Below are 25,917 nucleotides of genomic sequence, written 5' to 3' on the forward strand. Positions count from 1 at the left end.
CGAACCCAGTTCCCCAGATTCGAGGTCGACTGCCCTAGCCGTTAGGCCAACTCCTCTCCCCAATAGAATACATAGAAATAATGTTTTTTTTCCTATTGTTTACATTACTCATACATTTACTTGCTGCCTTAATGTTTATCTTCATTGTGATAGCAATTCATATTGTGTGCACTAGATTAGGTTTTTATATTTAAAATAAATATTTTTAAAATGTACATTCCATTTTCCAGTGATACTGGAGTGTGTTTTTCATTTATGAAGAGGTTTTGGTATTCCACCAACGGTCCCCGTCATGTCTCATGAAATTGTACGTTACCTAAAACACTTTACGCGAACATTGCTCAGTGGGTTGTGTATGGGAGCACTGCAACGCTAGAAGACTGTAGAGAAGTTAACAGATGTAGTGTTTCTCTTTGTAGAGGTCATCTCTATAGGGGTTACACCTAGCAGTGACATTGATCTAGTGCAGTGATACTCAAAGTGATACGCATGTGGCCCTCCTGACCTCTACGTGCACCCTTACTCAACTCAGCACTAATATTTAAAATTGTCAAAAAAGCAGGAAAGCATTTAATGAACGGTTAATTGACATTAAAGAACTAAGTAATTAGGACACGTTTAACTTTAAGAGCAGCTTCGTTTTTAAAGACATCTTGCAGCAAAAGTGTACAAATGTAATAAAGTCTCCTAAAAATTTCAAAAGTGTATTTCATTAAAATGCAGAACCGTTTCTCCTTAGTATATCAGATTATATCGGTGCATTGAGAAGTATTTATTTTTTTAATTGATAGTTTTCAAACATGAATTTAGAAACATTCATTATTTCCCCACTCTGACAGCAATACCAATAGAGAACTAAGAGGCAAGTCAGTTGCTATGTGAACCTTTTGGGTGGCCCAAGTTGCTACTGTACATAAACAAAAGGTGAAGGTTTTGTACACGGCACATCCTGATGTCATGTATTTCGAGGTCCTCTTAAATGTGTTAATGAAGAAAAATCAGGGAAAGTGAAATAAAATTGCCTTGGATCACACAATTTGGTTACGTGGGGGGGGCAGGATTAACCCCAGGTTGTCTGGTTTCACATCCTGGAATTCAGCCACTGGATGTATATGCTTTGCTTCATCTACAGCCACCTTACTGCCAAAACCCCAGCATCTTCTCCAACCCCTGACCGCCACCCTGCTGGGATTAATGTGGCCCTCGGTCACATCACAGACCTAACTCTTTGGCCCCTGGGAAAATGTTTGCTAGTACCCATGATGTAGCGGTAATCTGTGTAGTGGCCGCAACAAAGAGTGACATGTAATATACTGGTCATGTCTGTAGTGGCCACACCGTGCAGTGGCAAATGTAGTGCTTTTCTCTGTAGTGTTGCACCACATAATGGCATAGATGTATTGGTTTTCTCTCATTCAGTCACACCGGGCCGTGACACTGATGTAGTGTTTCTCTCCATGTAGAGCTCACATACAACGCAGTAATATTGATTAGTGAGGTAGGCCCCAGACTGAGTTGTCATCACATCTTCAATGGTCAGTCAGTATGCACTACCCCTTTACTGATACTCGGCCCTGATCATGCTGTGATAGACAAGGGCTTCTGTCCAACTTTAAGCAAGCAAAGAATATGAAAACAAAGACACTACTATGCAGGTAAAGAGACGAGTGGACCGGACCTAAATAAGGGGACCTAAATCTGAAGCTACTTAAATTCATAGAAAGAAAAAAAAAAATACATATTTCAAGCCTCATCAAAATTCAGGTTATTCAAGTTCGAGCAGATTCAGTTCATCTTGGAGAACTGCCAAGGAGGCGCGACAGGTGTGAGGCATGTCTGGGGCTGCAGAGAGCATGTCATGGCATTTTAGACTGCATTGTAGCTTTACTGTGCGACCAGCGGTGATCTGCACATTGTTGTTCCTTTTAGTAATAACAGAACAAGCATTTGCAATGCAATAGGTCTTGCATGTGCGAGAGTCTGAGCTATTGGCATTGTAAATGACAATGCCTTTTATTTATGCGTTTTTAAAGCCTGCAAGCGGTGCGTAAACACGTACTTTGTACTTACAGTCCTTGCATACACGATGCAAGGCTTGCAGTAACTGCGCCTCTTACTGCCAGCCTTGCTTCTCGTAACTGTCCAGTAAAACGATCCCTAAATCTACATCTAAAAGCTCTTTAGAACAGGGTAACACGAAAGTAACCCTACATCATAAACATAGACGCAGAGCTCAAATCTGCAGAGGGCTTACCACACATTTGCAGCCCTTCAAATAAATAAAGTGCTATTTGACTCATGTAAGAGTAATCATAACAATAGAGCTAGAGCAGCAAAGTAGAGGAAGGGCGGCCTCTGCCATTTAAATGCTTTGCTCTGATGTCATGCAGGCTCATTCTGACGTCACATGGGCAGGATGCCTAGCCTGCTGTTACTAAGCTTATGATGGAACTATGTGGTATCCATATTTTTCTTTCTTATTCACTTAATCTTTTCTGATCGTGACTTCAGTAGAGAAGTTGATGCCATATTAGAATCTACTCTACAGTCATGTTACAGAATTCATTCTCTTATTACAGTGTTACGACAACAGTTACTTCCATACACATTGAAGGTATATACTTGCACTTATATAATTCAATACTGCTTCCTGTATGGCCTGAAAATGTGGATACCTCCCCATCAAAGGCATGCAGGTGCATGCCTGTGTGTGGTTGAGAGAAAAGAGTTGATTGGCGCAACCAATTTAAGAGAATGGAGTGTGGTGTTTGGAGAGATGCTCCGGTAAAACAGCAGAGGGAATGGAGAGGCATAATGAAGCAAAAGTGTGCCATGGAAGCAGTGTAGAGAAACTACAGGTGGGTGATCATAGCAGTGGCGAAGCAGTCAACAGGCTGGTGTGTGTGTGCAGGACTCAGCTGGCTCTGTGCGAACAGAACGCTTAAGAACAATAAATGAACTTCAGAGAGGGAAATGCAGCTAGCCAGAGGGGCTGCTAACGGTTTGGAGAGTTTGTGGAGCTAGATATGCATAGGTGGAGTAATGGGAAGGAGGTGCCATTTACAGGTGTTGGTACAACGCACAAGGACCACGGCTGTGGTCTGGAGGTGGTGTAGCAAGGGCTGCCAAGATGGTGAGTAGAAAATGAATATGTGATTTACAACACTAGTCTACAGAGAACGTGATCAGCTCTTTCAGGCATGTGAGGAAGCTGCCAACTCAGCACATGCTGCAACCAAGGGGACCCCCACCTGCCCTATCCCCAGGCACCCTGTCCAAGAGTGAAACCAACATGGCAAGTGGCTTGAAGGATGTGATGGAGAACACTTGAGCTCAATGGCTTTCACTAGTGTAGACTGATTCACTGGCCCCCTGGTGTAACTGACTTTGTTCACTACCTTTGTGGGGCTGAGCCCTGACCTCCTGGTGTAATTGAGTAAGTGACCTCCTTTTTGTTTGGCTCATTTGTAGTCTCCTAGTCTACGGCTGAGCTCAGTGACCTCCCTTTGCTAGACTGAGCTTTGGGCACCTGGTATGACTGGGCTCAGTGCCACCCTCACTTTGTTGAACTGTTGTGGCCTTCTGATGTAACCAGGTTCAATGGCTTCCTTTTCTTTGGCTAGGTCTGGGCCTGCTCTTGACTGCCTGAGCTCAGTGGCCACCCTTGACACAAGACTGAGCCTTATCGAACATGCTTCAACCACTCGGGAATGGTTTTGGTGAGAGCAGCATAATGCTCAGAACTGTTTGTTTTTTGGGGGGGTCCACAGTTCACAGATGCACATCATCACACTAATTCGCCCTTTGCAGCAGCTTCACGTCTGCCTGCTGTGGGCAAAAAAGGCAAATTGCAAATGTTAATTTCACAAACTGTAGCAAAATAATTTTGGGTTAGAAATCAAAACTTCCCACTAGCTTGATTTTTACTCCAGTTGCGTCCAGTAGGCTGAAAGAAACATTGGATTTTTCCAGATTCAGTCTCCGGTTTGATTCAACCAATCCTGAAGGTGAAGGAGTGTAAAAGGGACCCTACACTTAGGGGCTCAACCGCAGTTCACCTCAGCACATCTGACTAGCTGTTATCCAGATATCCAATAGCAAAAAGAAACCAACAAACACCACACCGCTCCAAGCCACACTCTTATCCAGTTAAGCTTCTTGTGAAAGTTCACAAATCACCACTGCTTTCTCAAATTATCCCCTGATCAAACACAAAGGGCGTCGTTATGAGTTCCCCGGAAATCGTAATTCGCTCCTAAAGGCAAGTTACTGGCCAAACTGTGCTAACTACACAGAATTGTTGGGTTTCACCTTAAGTCTAGTGTCCGGATAAAATACCAAGGAAAATAAGGCATTATTAGGGTAACTCTGTACGATAGACACCGATTCCTCGTGTCTAAGGAGATTCTCAGGGCTCCAGTTCTAATCTACTAACTCCTTTCCAGCCCTTCTCCCGGGAGTGATAGAAGCACTCACCTTTTAGCAGCAGCCTTGTGGGTGAGATGTCATGATGTGCTGTCATCTTAGCCAACACTCACTTCAGGTGCGAGTGTCACAATACTTAAAAACATGTATTTTTTGCCTCAAAGTGCATATTTAAAGCATATTGGGGTTTGCAAAAGATTTTTTTTTTTTTTTTTTAGCTGCTTGGTTACTTATCTGCGTTTTCCAAAGTAACACTTTTGGTCTTTGGCCTCTGGCTGGAGCACAGGCTAGTAGTCAAACTGTCAACAAGCTGTGTGCAGCGCCTTGGATCTGCAGCACACAACAGCAAGTGAAGTCAGCAGGGAGGCAGGCCAGACTGGTGCAGCGGCACCGGATCTAGAGGCGCACAGTGCCATTCAAACCCTGATCATTGCTGTACTTTACTACCACAGCAGCAAAGGGGGAGTTTCCTTGCTTGCACCAGGGCAATGACATCCAAGCTACGCGATTTGCCCATTCGCAGATGAAATGCCCCCTCCAGCCAACGGTCACCCACAACAGGGAGTTGGGAAGTGAGGACAGTGGCCTAACAAAGCCCCCAGCTCCAGGGGCCCCCTTCAGCGCAGCCCCCTGGCGTGACAGCTCCTGAGTCCGGAGGGATGTCGTTTGCAGCCCCCTCAAGTTTACTCCGCTAGTGAGGAGGAATAATACCCAAGGAGAGCAAAGAAGCCCTCAGTACTTTCGAATATAACTTGGTGTTTTTTCGCCTGAGCCCCAGGGAGGCCACGTGTTACCAGCTGCTCTGTCCCGCGAGGCCTCCTCTGGTCGGGGGCTGCTGTGGTGATCCCAGCGCTCTCCTCCCTCACGAACCGAAGCAAGCCTGGCGAGCGGGCGGGCGCGGCCTTTCATAGGCCTGGCAAGATGGCCGCCGCGCGGGGGCTCCTGGGAAGACGAGAGCGAGGGCCGCCGCGCGGGGGCTCCTGGGAAAATGAGACGCCAGCGCCCGTAGGAAGTTCTCGGAACACGGGCGGGACTGTGGCCCACGCGCGCGGGGGAGGGGCATTTCTCGTGAAAAGAAGATGGCCGCCGGGGACAAGATGGCGTCCGCACGGACAGATGTGCCCCCCCCCCCCACCGGAGTGAATGGCCAAGCCTCTTGGTGTCTGAGGGCTGCCATCCCCACCTCTCCTACCGGTCTGCGGCAGGGTCGAGGGAGCTGACGCACCCCAGCCTCCTTACAAGAGCCTGATCCGCTCCCTGCCCCCTTTTCGCTATAGCACCGCTGCACTGCTTCAGAGGCCTCCCAACCTCACCCATGACAACATTTCAGAAGGCAGTGGAGAGAAATATGAATCCGGGACATTTCATTTCCCTTTTAGCTTCCACGGAAGTGGAAGAGGCTTCGCGGGGTTGGCACTGGTGGGGTAGCGACCAGCGGCTTCTCCACGATGCAGTCAGAGCCCCCCAGTTTTACTAGCACCTGATCGCGAGCTTCATTCTCACACACCCACGGTCCCTTCTACAGATGTATGATTTCCCTATCGCCCACCCTCTGCGTCCTGCCCATGACTTCGGTCAGTGATGCTGGCCCCAAATTCTCCATAGCTTCGCCAGAGTCTGTCCAGCAATTTTGTGCTTTCCTTTTGCCTGGCTGGTGCCTCCCAGAAAGTCTCATTATTTCTCTTTCACCTGGTTAGTACCTGTTGTGAATAGCATGCATGCCAATAGACCAGATTCAACCAGGAGACTCCTGATTTTTTTTAAAGCCAAAAATGGCTTCCTTTTGGCTGTCTCTAGCCTGAAATTGCCTCTCCTTCAAAAAATTCAATTGGGGAAATACATTATCCCGATGATTTAAAAAAAATCTCCTACTTACCCCTTCTAAAATGTTGGCATGTGAGGAATAGGGTTGCCACCTTTGATGTTTTTAAATCCAGGCTGCTAAAAATATTGGGGAAAGCGGGTGAAATCCAGTCTTTTTTCACTTCTGAATCCTAAATCTAAAACATGGCAACACAGCTGTCTAATTTTTTTCAGAATGATTATTCGAACAAACATAGGAATGAATACTTGTCATGTTATAAAAGAATTATTGACAATTTTACACAAATTCTTTTTCACTTTCCAGGTCTTGGCTGATCCAGAATAGAAAAACGTGAACAAGCACCGCATATGTTTCCCTAAGAAAGGTGGTAACACTTGGGAAGTCTGTTGTGGCGTCTCCATATTGCCCATTCAGTGTTTTTTGGGGAGTCACTTGGTTTCCCTATGGCCCAGCTGTCGGGGAGACTTCTGATATCTTTATTGCCATCTGTCAAGAAGTATCCTGATTTCCCTGTTTCCCAGTCCACATCCCTCGGAGAGTCTCCAGATTTCCATAAAGCTTAATTGGACAGTGTGAGGACGTTGCCCGATTTCCATATCTCATATTCAGGCCCTTTAAGAAAATTCCCTCATTTCCTTGCCTTCCAGTCTGTGTCCTAGAGGCCCCAGAATTCATTGTCGTCCTAAAAGGGAGCCTTACGATTTCCTTTTCACCCAGTCGAGCCTGCAGCAGCGCTTAATTTGAGCCTGAGACAGAAGGTGGGGCACCTCAATTCATTTTTGGGTGCCAGCAGTCAGTCTGTGACCCAACGCAAGACAGAGACAAGCACAGAATGGGGAAAGAAAGGGGATGAAAAAGACGGGAAAACATGACTAAGAGAGAAAGCAGGAACCTGCAAGAGTGAGAAAAGGAGGCAAGAAGTATCTGTAGTGGATTGAAGAGACTTAGGTGGAATCAAGGCCCCACGGCCGTGGTACCCTGTATGCTGACTTTTAGTAGTGCAGACTAACGTTTTTCTAAGAAATGTTTTCGGCCCTGGCACTTATTCCTTTACAAATTAAGCACTGGCTTGTAAGGAAATTCAGATTTCCTTCTATCCCATGCTGCATCTGTTGCAAAGTCTCCTACCCCCACTTCACCCCCTCCCCTGCCTCAGGCTGTTAAATATTGAACATTCGTTTCCATGTTCCTTCAGCTGTCACTGTGGGCAGCCCCGCCACGTGCCTCCGTCTTCGCGCCAGCACAGGTACTCCCACCTCATCCCCACCCTGCCCTCCTGGCAGACACACCACGGCGGGAGGAAGGCGAGCTCTGTTTACCTGAACAACGGCAAGTTTTGTTTTGTTCGACTGCTCAGGGGGAAAATGCATAACTGGATGTCAGCCGGAAAAAAAAAGAGTGTGAGGCAGAAAGAATGCAGGAAACTGTGGAAGGATTGGCTGCTGTTCTGTCTCCAGAATCTCCTGTCAGAAGAAACTGCTGCTGGGGTTGAGATTCACGGAGTCAACCGGAGAGACACCTGCCAGTAGCTGGGACTCCCAAACCACTGAGAGACTCCTTCACAGAGCCATCCAGCGAGACACCTGCCAGTAGCCGAGACTCCCAAGCCACCGAGAGACTCCTTCATAGAGCCAACTGGAGAGACGCCTGCCAGTAGCTGAGACTCCCAAGCCACTGAGAGACTCCTTCATAGAGCCAACTGGAGAGACGCCTGCCAGTAACTGAGACTTCCAAGGAACTGAAAGACCCCTGCATGTGGCTGACACCAGCCTTGGCCCAAGCCTACCGAAGAAACTCCTATCATCAGGTGAGACTTACTGACCCTATCCCAAGGCTACCAAAGAGATTACAGCAGGAAACGTAACCTCACGGAAAACTGGCCCGGCCCGCCAACGAGACTGTCATTGGCCGCTAAGACCTGCTGACCCTGGAGCAAGCATACCAAAGAGGCTTCTGCTGACAGTTGAGCTTCACCATTCAGGCCTACCGAAGAGACTGTCACTGGCGGTTAAGTCTGCCTAGCCACAGAAATGATTCCCAGCAATGGCTCATGCCCAGCAAAGATACTCCTGGTGGCAGCTGAGACTCCGCGCTGGTTGAACTCCATCTTGGCCACTTCTTAAGGCCGCGGGTGTTAAGCAATCGCATCATCACACATACTAGCTGGACCTACTGTGGAAGAGTCTGAAGGGAGCACAACCAGCACTGAGCATCCAGGGCACACATCCAGAGACTCAGCAATACACACTGCGAAAGGTGCAAAGAGACACACACAACAACTACCACCAAACAGTAGGGCAGGAGAGTGCTGCTTAGTGCAGCAACAGGGAGAGTGCAGAGATGAGATGCCACGAGGATTGGAAAGAACCATTAAGTACACTTAGCAGAGTGCCTAGAAGAGTGCCCACAAGAACCTCCAGAGGAGCATCAAGATCCGTGCTGTGAAGAGTGCCTGTAGAACAGCAATAAGAGCACGGGCAGAAGCACAAGGAAGGATAATGCTTAGAAGAGGGCTAAATAGAACACCAATAAAACACCAAGAGCAGCAAGAGAAACGCAACGAAGAGCGCCAAGAGGATCACCAAGAAAAACTCCAGGAGAAACAATAAGACGACAGCTGTGAAGAGGTGTAAGAGGATTACTAAAACAAGCATCCGAAGGAGCAGGACCAAGCGAAAGAACAAGAAGGGAGCAGAGATCAAAAATATCATAAAGGAGAGAAGGAAGAGAAAGGCAGAGAAGAGAGCCTGGAAAAGCAAAAAGAAGAGCACCAACAGGACTCTATTCAGGCAGGAAAAGGAATAGCTGCAGGAGAAATACACAGAAAATTGCCAGGAAGAGCGAGTTAAAGAGCACAAAGAATGAAACCAAAAAGGAGACCAGTAGGACACCAAGAAGACTAGCAAGTGAACCAAGATCATCAAAATTAGAGAAAAGACGATCGGGAAAAACACTAAGAGAAGTAGGAAGGAGAGCTGATGAGCATCAAGAAGAGCACCTATAAAAAGAAAAAAGAATAGAAACGAGTTTCAAAAACACCAAGAAGAGAGCCAGGAATATCAAGAACAAAAGCCACAAAAACAAACAGCACTAGAAACATCAAGAAGAGTACAGGATAGAGCGTCAAGCGGAGCAAAAAGAAGAGCACCAATAGAGACACCTAGGAGACTGTCAGAATGCCATGAGAATCACCAGAAAAGAGCATCAAGAAAGCACCAAGAAGATAGCCAAGAAGGACATCAAGGAGAAATGCAAGAGAAGCTTAAAAAAAGAGTCATCAAACAATTGAAGAGGAACACTGAGAGGGTCATCAAGACAACCCCAAGCAGAAAGCCAGGAAGAGCAACAAGAAAACACAGGAAACAGCAGCAAGAGGAACACTGAGCAGATGATCAGAGGAGCAACAGTAAGAGAACCAAGAGGTTAAGACAGATGAACAGCAAAATTAAAAGGGTGTTAAGAAAAGGTTAAGAAGACCGCTAGCAAGAGCTGATAGAAGAACGTTAGGGGGAGATCCGAAAGGGCACCAACAAGAACACTACAAGAAGACAGGGAGCACCAAGAACAGCAGCAAGCACAACACCAAGACAGGCATGAAGATGCACACCAAGACTAGCAGAAGATGAACATGAAAATGAAGAGCAAGAACAGTATCAAGAAGAGCAGCAAGTGTGTAACAATGAGAGGAGTGCCAACCGGAGAGCGATGAAGAGCACCAATTAGTGACCAAAAAACAGCACCAAAGGAACAGCAAGAAGAGTAACAAGAAGGGTCTCCAGGAGGGTACCAAGCAGCCTGCCCAAAGGAATGCCAAGAGGAAAAATAAAAAGAACTTGTTGGGGATGGTGCATGCCAGGAGGTTGACTGAGTGGCAGCAGAAGCATTGAGAGTGAAGAGAAGCGTCAGCAGCATGCGGGTGACTCGGGGCATTCTGCATCTTTGCCGCACTCTTCCCTACATCGGCCTTGTGCTCTGCGGAGATGGGTGAGTGAATGAATAAGTACGCATCACTTCCTGAATAATGCCCAATGCCAATGAAATCCCCCAATAGCAGAGGGGTGCCCGAAGGACAGTACTCTGCTTCAGTTCTCATGCCTCTGCTTGTCCATCTTCATATGTGTGATTAACTGCAGACTCAGGGGTCCTTCGATGAGGGTGAGCACAGCAAGCTTCCCCTTTACTGCTCTTGAGATGGAGGTGTTCATGTTGGCCTCATTCTGACCTGACTAGAGCAGAGTGGAGCAGAGCATGCCATGCAGTAAGTGTGGTTGACAGGGCAGCTGAATCATAGAGCGGTAACTAGCATCCCTCCACAGTGGCCATCCACAGTAATCCTGACCTGAGTGTGGGGAGCAGAGCATGCCAGGCAGTGAGTGTGGGTGACGGGCTAGCTGGAGGGTAGAGCGGTACCCTAGCATCCCTCCTCACTGGCCGACCACAGTAATCCTGACCTGAGTGTAGGGAGTAGAGCATGCCACTCAGTAAGTGTGGGTGACGGGCTAGCTGGAGCGTAGAGCGGTACCCTAACATCCTGCCACAGTGGCCATCCTCAGTGGCTTGGTGTAGGAAGCTGGCTCTGTATATACTATACCAAAGTGAGGTATAGTGTGCACAGAGTCCAGTGGAACCCAAAAGGTAGGGAGAGGTGAAGTAGATAGCACCTCCCTCTCTATTTGTGGTAGCGTGGTCGAGCAGTAAGGCAGTATCAGAGGACAGTGTTAAGCATTTGTTGTACCCACTCAGTCAGCAAATGAATTCACACACTCAAAGACTGAACTTCAGACCAATTGTTTTTATATAAAATAATTATTTTAGTTATTTTATTTTCTAGAACCAAGCAAGCCTGACACAGCTAAGCAATGAATACTTTACAGTACTAATATAGTTTGTAAACAGTTTGGATTGCAATTGTAAATGTACTTTGATTTGATTACAGAAATGTTACTGTTAATGCAATGCTTTTCAGGCTACAGTACATATACTTTCTATAGGATTTTTAGTAAATATCATGTAAGTTACTTTTCAGATTACTTTTCTTACATAGTGCAGTATACCTGGATACTGCACTGGGACATTTCCTGTAAACAGGTAAGTAAAAGCGTTTTGGTTATTTAGTTACAGTTTTAAAGGATTTCTTAGATTTTCCAACTCCACACTTAAAAACTTTTCATAGAAAAACAGTCAATGTTATCCTATGGAGGAAACCACCGCAGCCTTTCATTTCAGCCTTTCTGCATCTATGGGTGAACCACACAAGACTTTCATCTCAGCCTTTCTGCATCTATGGGTGAACCACACCAGACTTTCATCTCAGCCTTTCTGCATCTCCTGGGTGAACCACACCAGACTTTCATCTCAGCCTTTCTGCATCTACTGGGGTAACCTCACCAGACTTTCATTTCAGCCTTTCTGCATCTATGGGTGAACCACACCAAACTTTCATCTCAGCCTTTCTGCATCTATGGGTGAACCACACCGGGCTTTCATTTCAGCCTTTCTACATCTACGGGGGAACCACCGCAGACTTTCATGACAGCCTTTCTGCATCTACTGGGTGAACCACACCAGACTTTCATCTCACCTTTCTGCATCTCCTGGGGTAACCACATCAGACTTTCATTTCAGCCTTTCTGCATGTACTGGGGGAACCACACCAGACTTTCATCTCAGCCTTTCTACATCTCTGGGGTAACCACACCAGACTTTAATCTCAGCCTTTCTGCATCTACTGGGTGAAGGTGAACCACACCAGGCTTTCATTTAAGCCTTTCTGCATCTACTGGTTGAACCACACCAGACTTTCATCTCAGCCTTTCTGTGAACCACACCAGGCTTTCATCTCAGCCTTTCTGCATTGCCTGGGGTAACCACACCAGACTTTCATCTCAGCCTTTCTGCATCTACTGGGGTAACCACACCAGACTTTAATCTCAGCCTTTCTGCATCTACTGGGTGAAGGTGAACCACACCAGGCTTTCATTTAAGCCTTTCTGCATCTACTGGTTGAACCACACCAGACTTTCATCTCAGCCTTTCTGTGAACCACACCAGGCTTTCATCTCAGCCTTTCTGCATTGCCTGGGGTAACCACACCAGACTTTCATCTCAGCCTTTCTGCATCTACTGGGGTAACCACACCAGACTTTCATTTCAGCCTTTCTGCATCTTCTGGGTGAACCACACCAGACTTTTATTTCAGTCTTTCTGCATCTCCTGGGGTAACCACACAGACTTTCATTTCAGTCTTTCTGCATCTACTGGGTGAACCACACCAGACTTTCATTTCAGCCTTTCTACATCCACGGGGGAACCACCGCAGACATTCATTACAGCCTTTCTGCATCTACTGGGGTAACCTCACCATACTTTCATTTCAGCCTTTCTGCATCTACTGGGTGAACCACACCAGACTTTCATCTCAGCCCTTCTGCATCTACTGGGTGAACCACACCGGGCTTTCATTTCAGCCTTTCTACATCTACGGGGGAACCACCGCAGACTTTCATCTCAGCCTTTCTGCATCTATGGGTGAACCACACCAGACTTTCATCTCAGCCTTTCTGCATCGATGGGTGAACCACACCAGACTTTCATCTCAGCCTTTCTGCATCTCCTGGGTGAACCACGCCGGACTTTCATCTCAGCCTTTCTGCATCTCCTTGGGTAACCACACCAGACTTTCATCTCAGCCTTTCTGCATCTCCTTGGGTAACCACACCAGACTTTCATCTCAGCCTTTCTGCATCTCCTGGGGTAACCACACCAGACTTTCATCTCAGCCTTTCTGCAACTCCTGTGGTAACCACAGCATACTTTCATCTCAGCCTTTCTGCATCTACTGGGTGAACCACTGCGGCCTCTCATTTCAGCCTTTCTGCATCTCCCAGGTGAACCACACCGGACTTTCATCTCAGCCTTTCTGCATCTCCTGGGGTAACCACACCAGACTTTCATCTCACCTTTCTGCATCTCCTGGGGTAACCACATCAGACTTTCATTTCAGCCTTTCTGCATGTACTGGGGGAACCACACCAGACTTTCATCTCAGCCTTTCTACATCTCTGGGGTAACCACACCAGACTTTAATCTCAGCCTTTCTGCATCTACTGGGTGAAGGTGAACCACACCAGGCTTTCATTTAAGCCTTTCTGCATCTACTGGTTGAACCACACCAGACTTTCATCTCAGCCTTTCTGTGAACCACACCAGGCTTTCATCTCAGCCTTTCTGCATTGCCTGGGGTAACCACACCAGACTTTCATCTCAGCCTTTCTGCATCTACTGGGGTAACCACACCAGACTTTAATCTCAGCCTTTCTGCATCTACTGGGTGAAGGTGAACCACACCAGGCTTTCATTTAAGCCTTTCTGCATCTACTGGTTGAACCACACCAGACTTTCATCTCAGCCTTTCTGTGAACCACACCAGGCTTTCATCTCAGCCTTTCTGCATTGCCTGGGGTAACCACACCAGACTTTCATCTCAGCCTTTCTGCATCTACTGGGGTAACCACACCAGACTTTCATTTCAGCCTTTCTGCATCTTCTGGGTGAACCACACCAGACTTTTATTTCAGTCTTTCTGCATCTCCTGGGGTAACCACACAGACTTTCATTTCAGTCTTTCTGCATCTACTGGGTGAACCACACCAGACTTTCATTTCAGCCTTTCTACATCTACGGGGGAACCACCGCAGACATTCATTACAGCCTTTCTGCATCTACTGGGGTAACCTCACCATACTTTCATTTCAGCCTTTCTGCATCTACTGGGTGAACCACACCAGACTTTCATCTCAGCCCTTCTGCATCTACTGGGTGAACCACACCGGGCTTTCATTTCAGCCTTTCTACATCTACGGGGGAACCACCGCAGACTTTCATGACAGCCTTTCTGCATCTACTGGGGTAACTTCACCAGACTTTCATTTCAGCCTTTCTGCATCTACTGGGTGAACCACCGCAGACTTTCATTTCAGCTTTTCTGCATCTACTGGGGTAACCTCACCAGACTTTAATTTCAACCTTTCTACATCTAGGGGGTAACCACACCAGACTTTCATCTAGGCCTTTCTACATCTAAGGGGGAACCACACCAGCCTTTTATCTCAGCCTTTCTACATCTACGGGGGAACCACACCAGACTTTCATCTCAGCCTTCCTGCATCTCCGGGGGTGACCTCATCAGACTTTCATCTCAGCCTTTCTGCATCTACTGGGTGAATCACCACAGACTTTCATTTCAGCCTTTCTGCATCTACTGGGATAAACTTTCATCTCAGCCCTTTTGCATCTGCTGGGTGAACCACACGAGACTTTCATCTCAGCCCTTCTGCATCTACTGGGGGAACCATGTGAGAAAGTGCCAACTTCCTTGCATGGTATGCCCCCACATTTTGCTAAATTGCTGAATATACTTTGACTGAGTGTACCCTGGACTCCTGCCAATCAGGTGCCCAGGGCCTATGTGCCTTCCTTAAAACACACAAACTCCATCAGCCCCTGGTAAATGGTACCCTAGGTACCCAGGGCCTTGTGACCAGGGAAGGCCCCTAAGGGCTGCAGCACTCATTGTGCTACCCTTAGAGGCCCTGTACCCTTACACACACACACTGCCCTTGCAGGCTGAGTGTCTGGGTGCAGGACAAAATGAAGAGTCGACATGGCACACATCTATGTGTGCCATGCCCATTACCTACACTGCCAAGGCATATGTCAGCCACCCCTCTGGCTGAGTGCCTTATGCCCATGGTGTGGGCACAGGAGCCGGAGCCCTGTGCCCCTACAGTACCCAGGTCCATTCCCGGGCACTGTAAGTGCAGTGCTGCCATTTAAGAGTACATGGTGCTGAGAGCTCGTCAAACACGAGCTCCACAGCACCATAATGGCAACACTGAAGACTGGGAAGTTTGGTATCAAACTTCTCAGCACATTAAACCCACACTGATGCCAGTGTGGGATTTAATGTTCAAAGCACCCCAGAGGGCATCTTAGAGATGCCCCCTTACAACTAACCTACAATCCACGTCTGCTCTGAGGCTGCCCAGGCTACCACACAGCAGACACGTTGCTGGACCCCTGGGTGGGAGAGCCCCTGCTCTCCCGGGCCTGCAACAATGCACATCCTGGGTGAGGTGATACATCTCCTCCCCCAGGATGACAAAAGGGAAGCTTCAAAGGCCTGCCGCCTCAAGGAGTTTCTCCAGGCCACTGCAACCCCCCACTCTGGCGGGAAGCTTGGCCGGAAACCCCATACAAGGACAGGGGATGTGCCAGCCTGCCCACCCCACCCCTCAGGTGGGGGAGACGAGGTGAAGCACATCTCCGGGCTCTCGCCATCTTGAAGATGGGGGGCCCTACCCTATCAGGATTAGGCTACTGCCCCGCTCCCACAGGAGAGAGGCAGGATAGGGGGTGTACCCACCCCAGGACAAGGACCCATTGGTCCCTGGCCTTCACCTACCTGTAACGCCCCTAAATCTAGTATTTAGGGGCACCCTGAACCTTCCTTCCCCAGATTCCAGATTCTGAAACTACAAGAAGAGCGAGAAGAAACGAAGACCTGCCCTGCAGCTGCGAAGGAGAGGGAGACACCAACTTCTTTGGCCCCAGCCCTACCGGCCTGTCGACCTCGAACCTGCTCCTGCTCCAAACCCGGCATCTCTTGTGGCCAGCAACCTCAGAAACCCCGGAGGACCTGGCTACCTTTGAACTCTGATCCCCTGGGACTCCCATGAGTAGAGGCTCTACTCAGAACCTACCTTTCACCCCTGGCAGCAGCCCGGAACCGCGATACCAGCCCACTCTGCACCCGCCAAGCCTGGCCGGTGCCGGAGTGAACTAAACCCACGAGGACGACCCCACGGCGTCTGTGACCCCGAGTCCGGCACCCAAGGACCCCCCTCGACAATCCTGGAGAAGCCTGCAGCCTCAGAACAGAGTGCCACCCCAACCGCGATCAACAGAGGGTAAGATTTCCCGACACCAAAAGGCACCCCTGCACCCGGCGCACCACGGCCCTCTGTGTCCAATCCCGGGGTACCTACCTATCCTCCAACTACCCAACTTACCTCTCGAAGTGGTGGTGGCACCTGAAGAGTCCTCGTCCCCGAGCCTGCAGTCTTTTTCCAAATCGGAGATTTCCCATAGAAATCAATTGAGCGCCCGACGGCTCAAAAGCACCCTGCACCCAGCCGCCCGAGTGGCCCTGGCAGTGAAAACTCTACTCTAACCTACTTCCCCTCTTGCCCTGAGTAAGTGACCAGGAGCCCAGCTCCCACAGCCGCGTGGCTTGCCAGACAGCAGCCACCAACCAAGGCCCCCCTATCCCTCATAGGATAACATTGGGCCTAACTCTCTCTGCACCCGGCCGTCCTGAAACCGCTGAGGGTGAACTAACTGTACCTACCTGACACTGGGGGACCCCTGAGTCTATGCCCAGAACTTCAACTCTGCCAGTCGAGTACTTACCCTTAAACCGCTAACTTCATTTTCCTCATAGGGTAACATTGACTGGCTTTTTCTTGAAAATTCTTCTAAGTGTGGACTTTTCAAAACTCAAAATAATCATTAAAAATCAGCCGAGTGACAAAAACGAATTTACTCACCTGCTCTTAGGTGAGCTCCCAGTGCTGGATCTTGGTGCCCAGCACTGACTCTGAAAAGTACCCACAACTATACTTACCTTTAACTCATTTTTCTTCCATAGGAAACCATTGACTGTTTTTCTGTGAAATTTCTTCTAAGTGTTGATTTCTGCAATTTCTAAATATTCTTCGAAAATCGTATAACTTCTGAAAACGTAATTACTTACCTGTTTTGGATAAAGGTCCCAGTACTGAGTCTAGGCACCCAGTACTGGATTACAAAAGTAACGATAACCTACTGTACCTGTAACCTAAATTTTCTTCCATAGGGAATCATTGATTGTTTGCTCTGAAATATTTTCTAAGTGCTAACTTTTAAAATAGCTAAATATTAGTTAAAAATCATTACAGTACCAAAGTCGACTTTCAACAACTGATTCTGAGAACTGACCCAGGACTGGATCTAGGATCCAGGCCTGGAATTACAAAAGTAATCTGTTGCATATAATTTGAATTTATCATTGAACTCAATGTATTGTGTTTAGAAATAGAGTTGCTTGCTGCAACTACTTGTAACTGTTTACTAAAAAGTCTTTTACATATACAAAAGTATTTTTATGAAACATCTCCTGTCGAGAAAGTATATTTTAATTCCAAGTGTTGGTTCTAAAATAAAACAAGCATATATTTTTTTATATACAAACCATTGGCCTAGAGTTCAGTTATTGAGTGTGTGGAACTATTTGCTGACTGAGTGTGTACAAGAAATGCTTTACACTGTCCTCTGATACTGCCTTACTGCTCGACCAGGCTACCACTTTGGAGAGTAAGGTTATATCTAACTTTAACCTCTGTTAAACCCTTGGGGTCTGTGGACTCTGTACACCCTGTACCTATTAAGGAACAGTATATACAGAGCCACTTTCTCACAAACCACACTAGACTTTCATCTCAGCTTTTCTACATCTACGGGGGAACCTCACCAGACTTTCATCTGAGCCTTTCTGCATCTACTGGGTGAACCACCGCAGACTTTCATTTCAGCCTTTCTGCATCTACTGGGGTAACCTCACCACACTTTCATTTCAGCCTTTCTGCATCTACTGGGTGAACCACACCAGACTTTCATCTCAGCCTTTCTGCATCTACTGGGTGAACCACACCAGACTTTCATCTCAGCCTTTCTGCATCTACGGGGGAACCACACTAGACTTTCATCTCAGCCTTTCTGCATCTACTGGGGGAACCACACCAGACTTTCATCTCAGCCTTTCTGCATCTACTGGGGGAACCACTCCAGACTTTCATCTCAGCCTTTCTGTGAACCACACCAGACTTTCATCTCAGCCTTTCTGCATCTCCGGGGGAACCACACCAGACTTTCATCTCAGCCTTTCTGCATCTCCGGGTGAACCACATCAGACTTTCATCTCAGCTTTTCTGCCTCTCCCAGGTGAACCACACCAGACTTTCATCTCAGCCTTTCTGCATCTACTGAGTGAACCACACCGGACTTTCATCTCAGCCTTTCTGCATCTACTGGGGGAACCACACCAGACTTTCATCTCAGCCTTTCAGCATCTATGGGGTAACCACACCAGACTTTCATCTCAGCCTTTCTGCGTCTACTGGGTGAACCACACCAGACTTTCATTTCAGCCTTTCTGCATCTACGGGGGAACCTCACCAGACTTTCATTTCAGCCTTTCTGCATCTACTGGGTGAACCACACCAGACTTTCATCTCAGCCCTTCTGCATCTACTGGGTGAACAACACCTGGCTTTCATTTCAGCCTTTCTGCATCTACTGGGTGAACCACACCAGACTTTCATTTCAGCCTTTCTACATCTACGGGGGAACCACCGCAGACTTTCATGACAGCCTTTCTGCATCTACTGGGGTAACTTCACCAGACTTTCATTTCAGCCTTTCTGCATCTACTGGGTGAACCACCACAGACTTTCATTTCAGTTTTTCTGCATCTACTGGGGTAACCTCACCAGACTTTCATTTCAGCCTTTCTACATCTAGGGGGTAACCACACCAGACGTTCATCTCAGCATTTCTACATCTACGGGGGAACCACACCAGACTTTCATCTCAGCCTTCCTGCATCTCCTGGGGTAACCTCCCAAGACTTTCAGCTCAGCCTTTCTGGATCTACTGGGTGAATCACCACAGACTTTCATTTCAGCCTTTCTGCATCTACTGGGATAACTTCACCAGACTTTCATTTCAGCCTTTCTGCATCTACTGGGTGAACCACACCAGACTTTCATTTCAGCCTTTCTGCATCTACTGGGATAACTTCACCAGACTTTCATCTCAGCCCTTCTGCATCTACTGGGTGAACCACACCGGACTTTCATCTCAGCCTTTCTGCATCTACTGGGTGAACCATACGAGACTTTCATCTCAGCCCTTCTGCATCTACTGTGGGAACCACACTAGACTTTCATCTCAGCTTTTCTACATCTACGTGGGAACCTCAGCAGACTTTCATCTGAGCCTTTCTTCATCTACTGGCTGAACCACACCAGACTTTCATCTCAGCCCTTCTGCATCTACTGGGGTAACCTCACCAGACTTTCATTTCAGCCTTTCTGCATCTACTGGGTGAACCACACCAGACTTTCATCTCAGCCTTTCTGCATCTCCGGGTGAACCACATCAGACTTTCATCTCAGCTTTTCTGCCTCTCCCAGGTGAACCACACCAGACTTTCATCTCAGCCTTTCTGCATCTACTGAGTGAACCACACCGGACTTTCATCTCAGCCTTTCTGCATCTACTGGGGGAACCACACCAGACTTTCATCTCAGCCTTTCAGCATCTATGGGGTAACCACACCAGACTTTCATCTCAGCCTTTCTGCGTCTACTGGGTGAACCACACCAGACTTTCATTTCAGCCTTTCTGCATCTACGGGGGAACCTCACCAGACTTTCATTTCAGCCTTTCTGCATCTACTGGGTGAACCACACCAGACTTTCATCTCAGCCCTTCTGCATCTACTGGGTGAACAACACCTGGCTTTCATTTCAGCCTTTCTGCATCTACTGGGTGAACCACACCAGACTTTCATTTCAGCCTTTCTACATCTACGGGGGAACCACCGCAGACTTTCATGACAGCCTTTCTGCATCTACTGGGGTAACTTCACCAGACTTTCATTTCAGCCTTTCTGCATCTACTGGGTGAACCACCGCAGACTTTCATTTCAGTTTTTCTGCATCTACTGGGGTAACCTCACCAGACTTTCATTTCAGCCTTTCTACATCTAGGGGGTAACCACACCAGACGTTCATCTCAGCATTTCTACATCTACGGGGGAACCACACCAGACTTTCATCTCAGCCTTCCTGCATCTCCTGGGGTAACCTCCCAAGACTTTCAGCTCAGCCTTTCTGGATCTACTGGGTGAATCACCACAGACTTTCATTTCAGCCTTTCTGCATCTACTGGGATAACTTCACCAGACTTTCATTTCAGCCTTTCTGCATCTACTGGGTGAACCACACCAGACTTTCATTTCAGCCTTTCTGCATCTACTGGGATAACTTCACCAGACTTTCATCTCAGCCCTTCTGCATCTACTGGGTGAACCACACCGGACTTTCATCTCAGCCTTTCTGCATCTACTGGGTGAACCATACGAGACTTTCATCTCAGCCCTTCTGCATCTACTGTGGGAACCACACTAGACTTTCATCTCAGCTTTTCTACATCTACGTGGGAACCTCAGCAGACTTTCATCTGAGCCTTTCTTCATCTACTGGCTGAACCACACCAGACTTTCATATCAGCCCTTCTGCATCTACTGGGGTAACCTCACCAGACTTTCATTTCAGCCTTTCTGCATCTACTGGGTGAACCACACCAGACTTTCATCTCAGCCTTTCTACATCTAGGGGTGAACCACACCAGACTTTCATCTCAGCCTTTCTACATCTACGGGGGAACCACACCAGACTTTCATCTCAGCCTTTCTACATCTACGGGGGAACCACACCAGACTTACATCTCAGCCTTTCTGCATCTACTGGGGGAACCACTTCAGACTTTCATCTCAGCCTTACTGTGAACCACACCAGACTTTCATCTCAGCCTTTCTGCATCCCCGGGGGAGCCACACCAGACTTTCATCTCAGCTTTTCTGCATCTCCCAGGTGAACCACACCAGACTTTCATCTGAGCCTTTCTGCATCTACTGGGTGAACCACACCAGACTTTCATCTCAGCCCTTCTGCATCTACTGGGTGAACCACACCAGACTTTCATCTCAGCCTTTCTACATCTACGGGCGAACCACACCAGACTTTCATCTCAGCCTTTCTACATCTACGGGGGAACCACACCAGACTTACATCTCAGCCTTTCTGCATCTACTGGGGGAACCACTCCAGACTTTCATCTCAGCCTTACTGTGAACCACACCAGGCTTTCATCTCAGCCTTTCTGCATCCCCGGGGGAGCCACACCAGACTTTCATCTCAGCTTTTCTGTATCTCCCAGGTGAACCACACCAGACTTTCATCTCAGCCTTTCTGCATCTACTGGGTGAACCACACCGGACTTTCATCTCAGCCTTTCTGCATCTACTGGGGGAACCACACCAGACTTTCATCTCAGCCTTTCTGCATCTCCGGGGGAACCACACTGGACTTTAATCTCAGCCTTTCTACATCTACGGGGGAACCACTGCAGACTTTCATCTCAGCCCTTCTTCATCTACTGGGTAAACCACCGCAGACTCTCATCTCAGCCTTTCTGCATCTACGGGGGGACACACCAGACGTTCATCTCAGCCTTTCTGTCGCTTCATTTATCCCAGGAACCCTGAATCATGTTTTGGAAAAGGCCCTGGAGCTTGCAGGGATTCACAGATGAAAGAACCTTTCAACAGTAACCACTGGCTCCCACAATGTCAGGCTTAGAGGATTCCTTAGATAAACCTTAGATGACGAGCCACCCTACCTACACCATCTGAAGAAGATGCTTTGCGGGTACCAGGAAAGGCAAGCTCAGGGAGCCAGTTTTTAGATATCCTTTTGTGCGTCCATCTTGTTGCCCTAAGCATTACCCCGGAGCTGCAGCTACCCCAGGTATCTGGCAGAGCCTTGCAGAATGATACCCCGTAAATGTTGGGGAAATGTCCATGAGTCCTCACGGATTCTGACTTCCCCACTTGGCACTGTTTATTCCCCATTGATGAGCTGTAGGAGCCAAAACCACTGAGCGACATGTTTGGGGTTATAACTTCTAGACTGTTATTGCTAGGCTTTGGGGGTGTTCATCTCTCTCTTTTGTTACATCTGCTCTGCTTCTAGAAGGATAGCCATTTCTGTTTGTTGTTATAACTACTGTCTGAAATAGCCACCAATACGTTTTTATATGGCACTAAAGGCAATACTTCTGTGCATCATTGCTGTATGTACCAGATATTACTGTTAACCGTTTTAAGGTACTCAATTTAAGGACCTCAGAAGGATAGAAGGCAAAGTCGGCCTAGCTTGGATTAAAACTCATGACATTCAGAATGCACCAATATCTGGGTCCAGACCCATGTCCTGGACTAAGCCTTCACTGCCCGACCACAGCTAAAGTCAAGGACATGAAGTGAGTCTTGGCTAACCTCTGAACCAGCAGTATCCAGGGCCCTGGGGCAGTGACGAGAAAGGCAGTAACAGCAGTAAAACTGCACAGCACTCTCACCTGTCCTAACACCTGATGAAAATGCCTAACCTGTTATTATTTAATCACTCACTCTGTTTCAGTGTGTGCCAGAGTCGGTGGAGGCTTGGCCAGGAGGCCACCGGCGCTTCCCTGGATTGACAGGCCACTGCCTGAACACCTTCACTGAAGGCACACACTGCATTTATACTGTCTGGCTGCCATCACCTGAAGGGCTTACCATTCACCCTCCCACCTTCTTGAAGTACATCATACCTGGATACGTGCCTGGGGCACTGGAGCCAGCTGCAGCTGGGAGTATGCTGTGCTGTGGCCTGCCTTGGCACTGGGTGCTGGCAGTAAGGTGGGTGGATGTGTTAGTCACATTCCTGCCTTCCGTGCACTTGTTTAGTGGGCACTTAGGGTACGTTGTAGCACTCAGTCACCATCCATGCCTTCTCTACAGGTGTGTGGTGCGCGAGTTAAGGGTGCCACGGCCTCCTGCGCACTTCTCTAACTGGGCACCTGGAGAGGGTGGGGTGTAGCACTCACTCACCATCCCTGCCTTTTCTACAGGTGTGTGCTGCAAGAGTTAGGGGTGCCACGATCTCCTGCGCACTTCTCTCAAGGGCACCTGGAGACGGTGGGGTGTAGCACTCACTCACCATCCCTGCCTTCTCTACAGGTGTGTGCTGCAAGAGTTAGGGGTGCCACATCCTCCTACACATTTATCTAACTGGGCACCTGGAGAGGGTGGGGTGTAGCACTCAGTTGCCTGCCCAGCCTTCTCTACAGGTGTTTGTTGCAAGAGTTAGGGGTGCCACAGCCTCCTGCACACTTCTCTAAAGAGCACCTGGAGAGGGTGGGGTGTAGCACTAAGTCACCATCCATGCCTTCTCTACAGGGTTGTGTGCTGAGAGAGTTAGGGGTGCCACGGCCTCCTGTGCACTTCTCTAAAGTGACAGTAGAGCATTTGCTGGGCTCTCTGCCGTGTGTGCGTGTACCGGCATTTCTTTTAATGTATTTTATGCACGTTGCACTTTCAGCTCTTGCGAGGAATCGTTTTTAGAATTGTTTTAGTATTTTCAAATTTGTAAAATTGCACTGGAGGGAAGCATAACATTTGAATTGACTGTAGGGGGAAACTAATTTTTGAGCTGCTGGAACGCATGGCCACGGTGCCCGCCTGTTAGAGCGGACCCGCTTTCCAAGGTCAGCGTTCTAGTTAGTTTGGGCGCCACCGCTACAAAGAACCGGATGCAGCGTCCGCGCAGCGGGCACGCCAATGGCGCGCCAAAGGCCAGCCCGTCTGCGCCCGGAGGTGCGAGGCGCAGGACACTCTGCCGGTTTCATAGGCCCTGTTGGGAAGAGACGGTGCTATGACAGAGACGCTCTAATGAAGTTGAGAAATCCTACAAGCTGTAGGTATGTTATTCCACCACCTAAAGATGATTCCATTCAGAGGTGTAAGCAATGTAATTGGGGGGTTTCCAAGGGTGGCTTAGAGAATAACTCGGATATTTGTCCGCTTTATAGCCCAACTGAAGACATTAACAAACAAGATAACATCAGAGCCTTATTATTAAACTGAACCTGAACAAACATGATTTACATATTTATGACCTACTGATAGAGAAAAAGCCAGACCTGTTGTTTCTGACTGAAACATGGCTTACTGAAAATTCCAATCCTGCTATAGCGACGGCGATTCCACCTGGCTACTCTATTTTGAGGAAAGACCGGGTGGGCAGCAAAGGGGGCGGCATTGCTATCATTAGTAAAACTGACTTTTCTATCTCCCACATTGTTATGGAGGACATAGAAGGGGCCGAATGCCTCAGTTTTCAATGCACTCTTTACCCCCATCAATGCTTAGCAGGAGTACTAATTTACAGACCCCTAGGTCATGCAGGGGCCTTTTTGAGAACTCTTGGTGACTCTACAGCATCATTGGCCCCTAGATTTAAAAACGTTTTGGTCCTTGGGGATTTTAATATCCACTTGGACAATCAGGAGAGGGCCGATACTTCCTCTCTATTGGAGTCGATGGAAGCATTGAATCTCTGCCCGTATGTGGCATCCCAGACCCACAATAAGGGTCATACCCTGGATCAAATTTTTGCAAACACCGTTATCCAAATAGATGTTCCTCTACCCCTGTCATGGTCGAACCATTTCCTGGTCAGCTTTACGATCCAGAAACTCTTTAAATTCCGACAGTCCCAGGCGAGGCAAGCACCAACTTATTCCAGGCCGCTGTATAAAATCACACCAGCAGCCTTTAAAGACGAATTAGCCAGGCATCCCCTGGAGTTATGTGGGAATATTGAACGGGATGTAGTCTCTTGAAAACTGGGTCAATCTAGGCACCAGAACTTTAGCCCCCTTGACCATAAGCCCAGCGAAACCGGTCAGAAGGTCTGCGCCGTGGTTCAATGCCACTTTGTCGCAGGCCAGAAAAGAATGTAAACGTCTGGAAAGAGCCTGGAGGAGAGACTTTAGCAAGGAAAAGAAAGAAAAGTATAAGAAAACAATAAGAACTTATCATAAAATGATACAGGAGGAAAATAAGTCATTTTTTGCTCGTAAAATCGAATCTACTGGGAATAAAAGTACGAGAACTTTTCAACATAGTGAAAAGCTTCTCGTCACCTAATGCTGGATCTAACCCTCCCTCCTTTTCCGCGGATCGGATCAATCAGTTAGCCAATTTTTTCTACACGAAAAATCCAATCCTCATTTAGATTGCCGGAGGGATCTGAAAATAAGGATTCCCCCCTGCCAAATTGTCAAAACAGGATAGGAAATGCTTCTCTTTCCTGCTTCCCCCGGTCCCTTTGGAATCTTCCTTAGTAATAATGAAGGGCCTGAAGTCTGGCTCCCCGTCAGACCCTTGCGTTGCCGAATTTCTGGCCGATATGGCAGAGACACTGAATCCAACAGTTAACAGCATCCTGAACCTGTCTTTGAGCACTGGTCAGGTGCCCGAGAATTGGAAAAGTGCAAAAGTGATCCCATTATTGAAGAAACCCTCTCCTGACCAAACTATACTTTCCAACTATAGACCTATCTCCCTTCTCCCATTTTTTGCTAAAACGTTAGAAAAATATGTACATTCGGTAGTCTCCAACTTTGCTGAAACTAATAACCTCCTTCATTCAAACCAATCAGGTTTTCGTTCTAACTTTAGCACGGAGACGGCCCTACTTGAGGTCTCTGAGACCATCAAAGAGACCTTTGATAAGGGAGGAAAAGCTGTCCTAATTCTCTTGGATCTTTCAGCAGCTTTCGACAGCGTGCCCCATGAATGCCTACTGCAGAGATTACAGGAGTGTGGTTTTGGTGGCACGGTGTTGAAATGGTTTGCCTCCTTTATGAAGGACAGAAGGCAGGAGGTATGGTCTCCC

General features: G+C 47.8%; 1 protein-coding gene across 1 annotated transcript in view; it reads left to right on the forward strand.

Moving 5' to 3' along the window:
* The first annotated feature begins 7,493 nt into the window (after window positions 1-7,493).
* The window catches only part of LOC146797169 (protein Wnt-7b-like), a 131,284-nt gene continuing 112,860 nt past the window's right edge, over window positions 7,494-25,917 (forward strand). Inside the window, exon 1 of the mRNA XM_085629868.1 lies at window positions 7,494-10,234. Within this exon, the coding sequence (XP_085485994.1) occupies window positions 10,161-10,234 (74 nt within the window). The 5' untranslated portion in view covers window positions 7,494-10,160. The remainder of the gene's footprint in view (window positions 10,235-25,917) is intronic.

The sequence above is a fragment of the Triturus cristatus genome, chromosome 10 (genome assembly GCF_964204655.1).
Source record: "Triturus cristatus chromosome 10, aTriCri1.1, whole genome shotgun sequence".
NCBI lineage: Eukaryota > Metazoa > Chordata > Amphibia > Caudata > Salamandridae > Triturus > Triturus cristatus.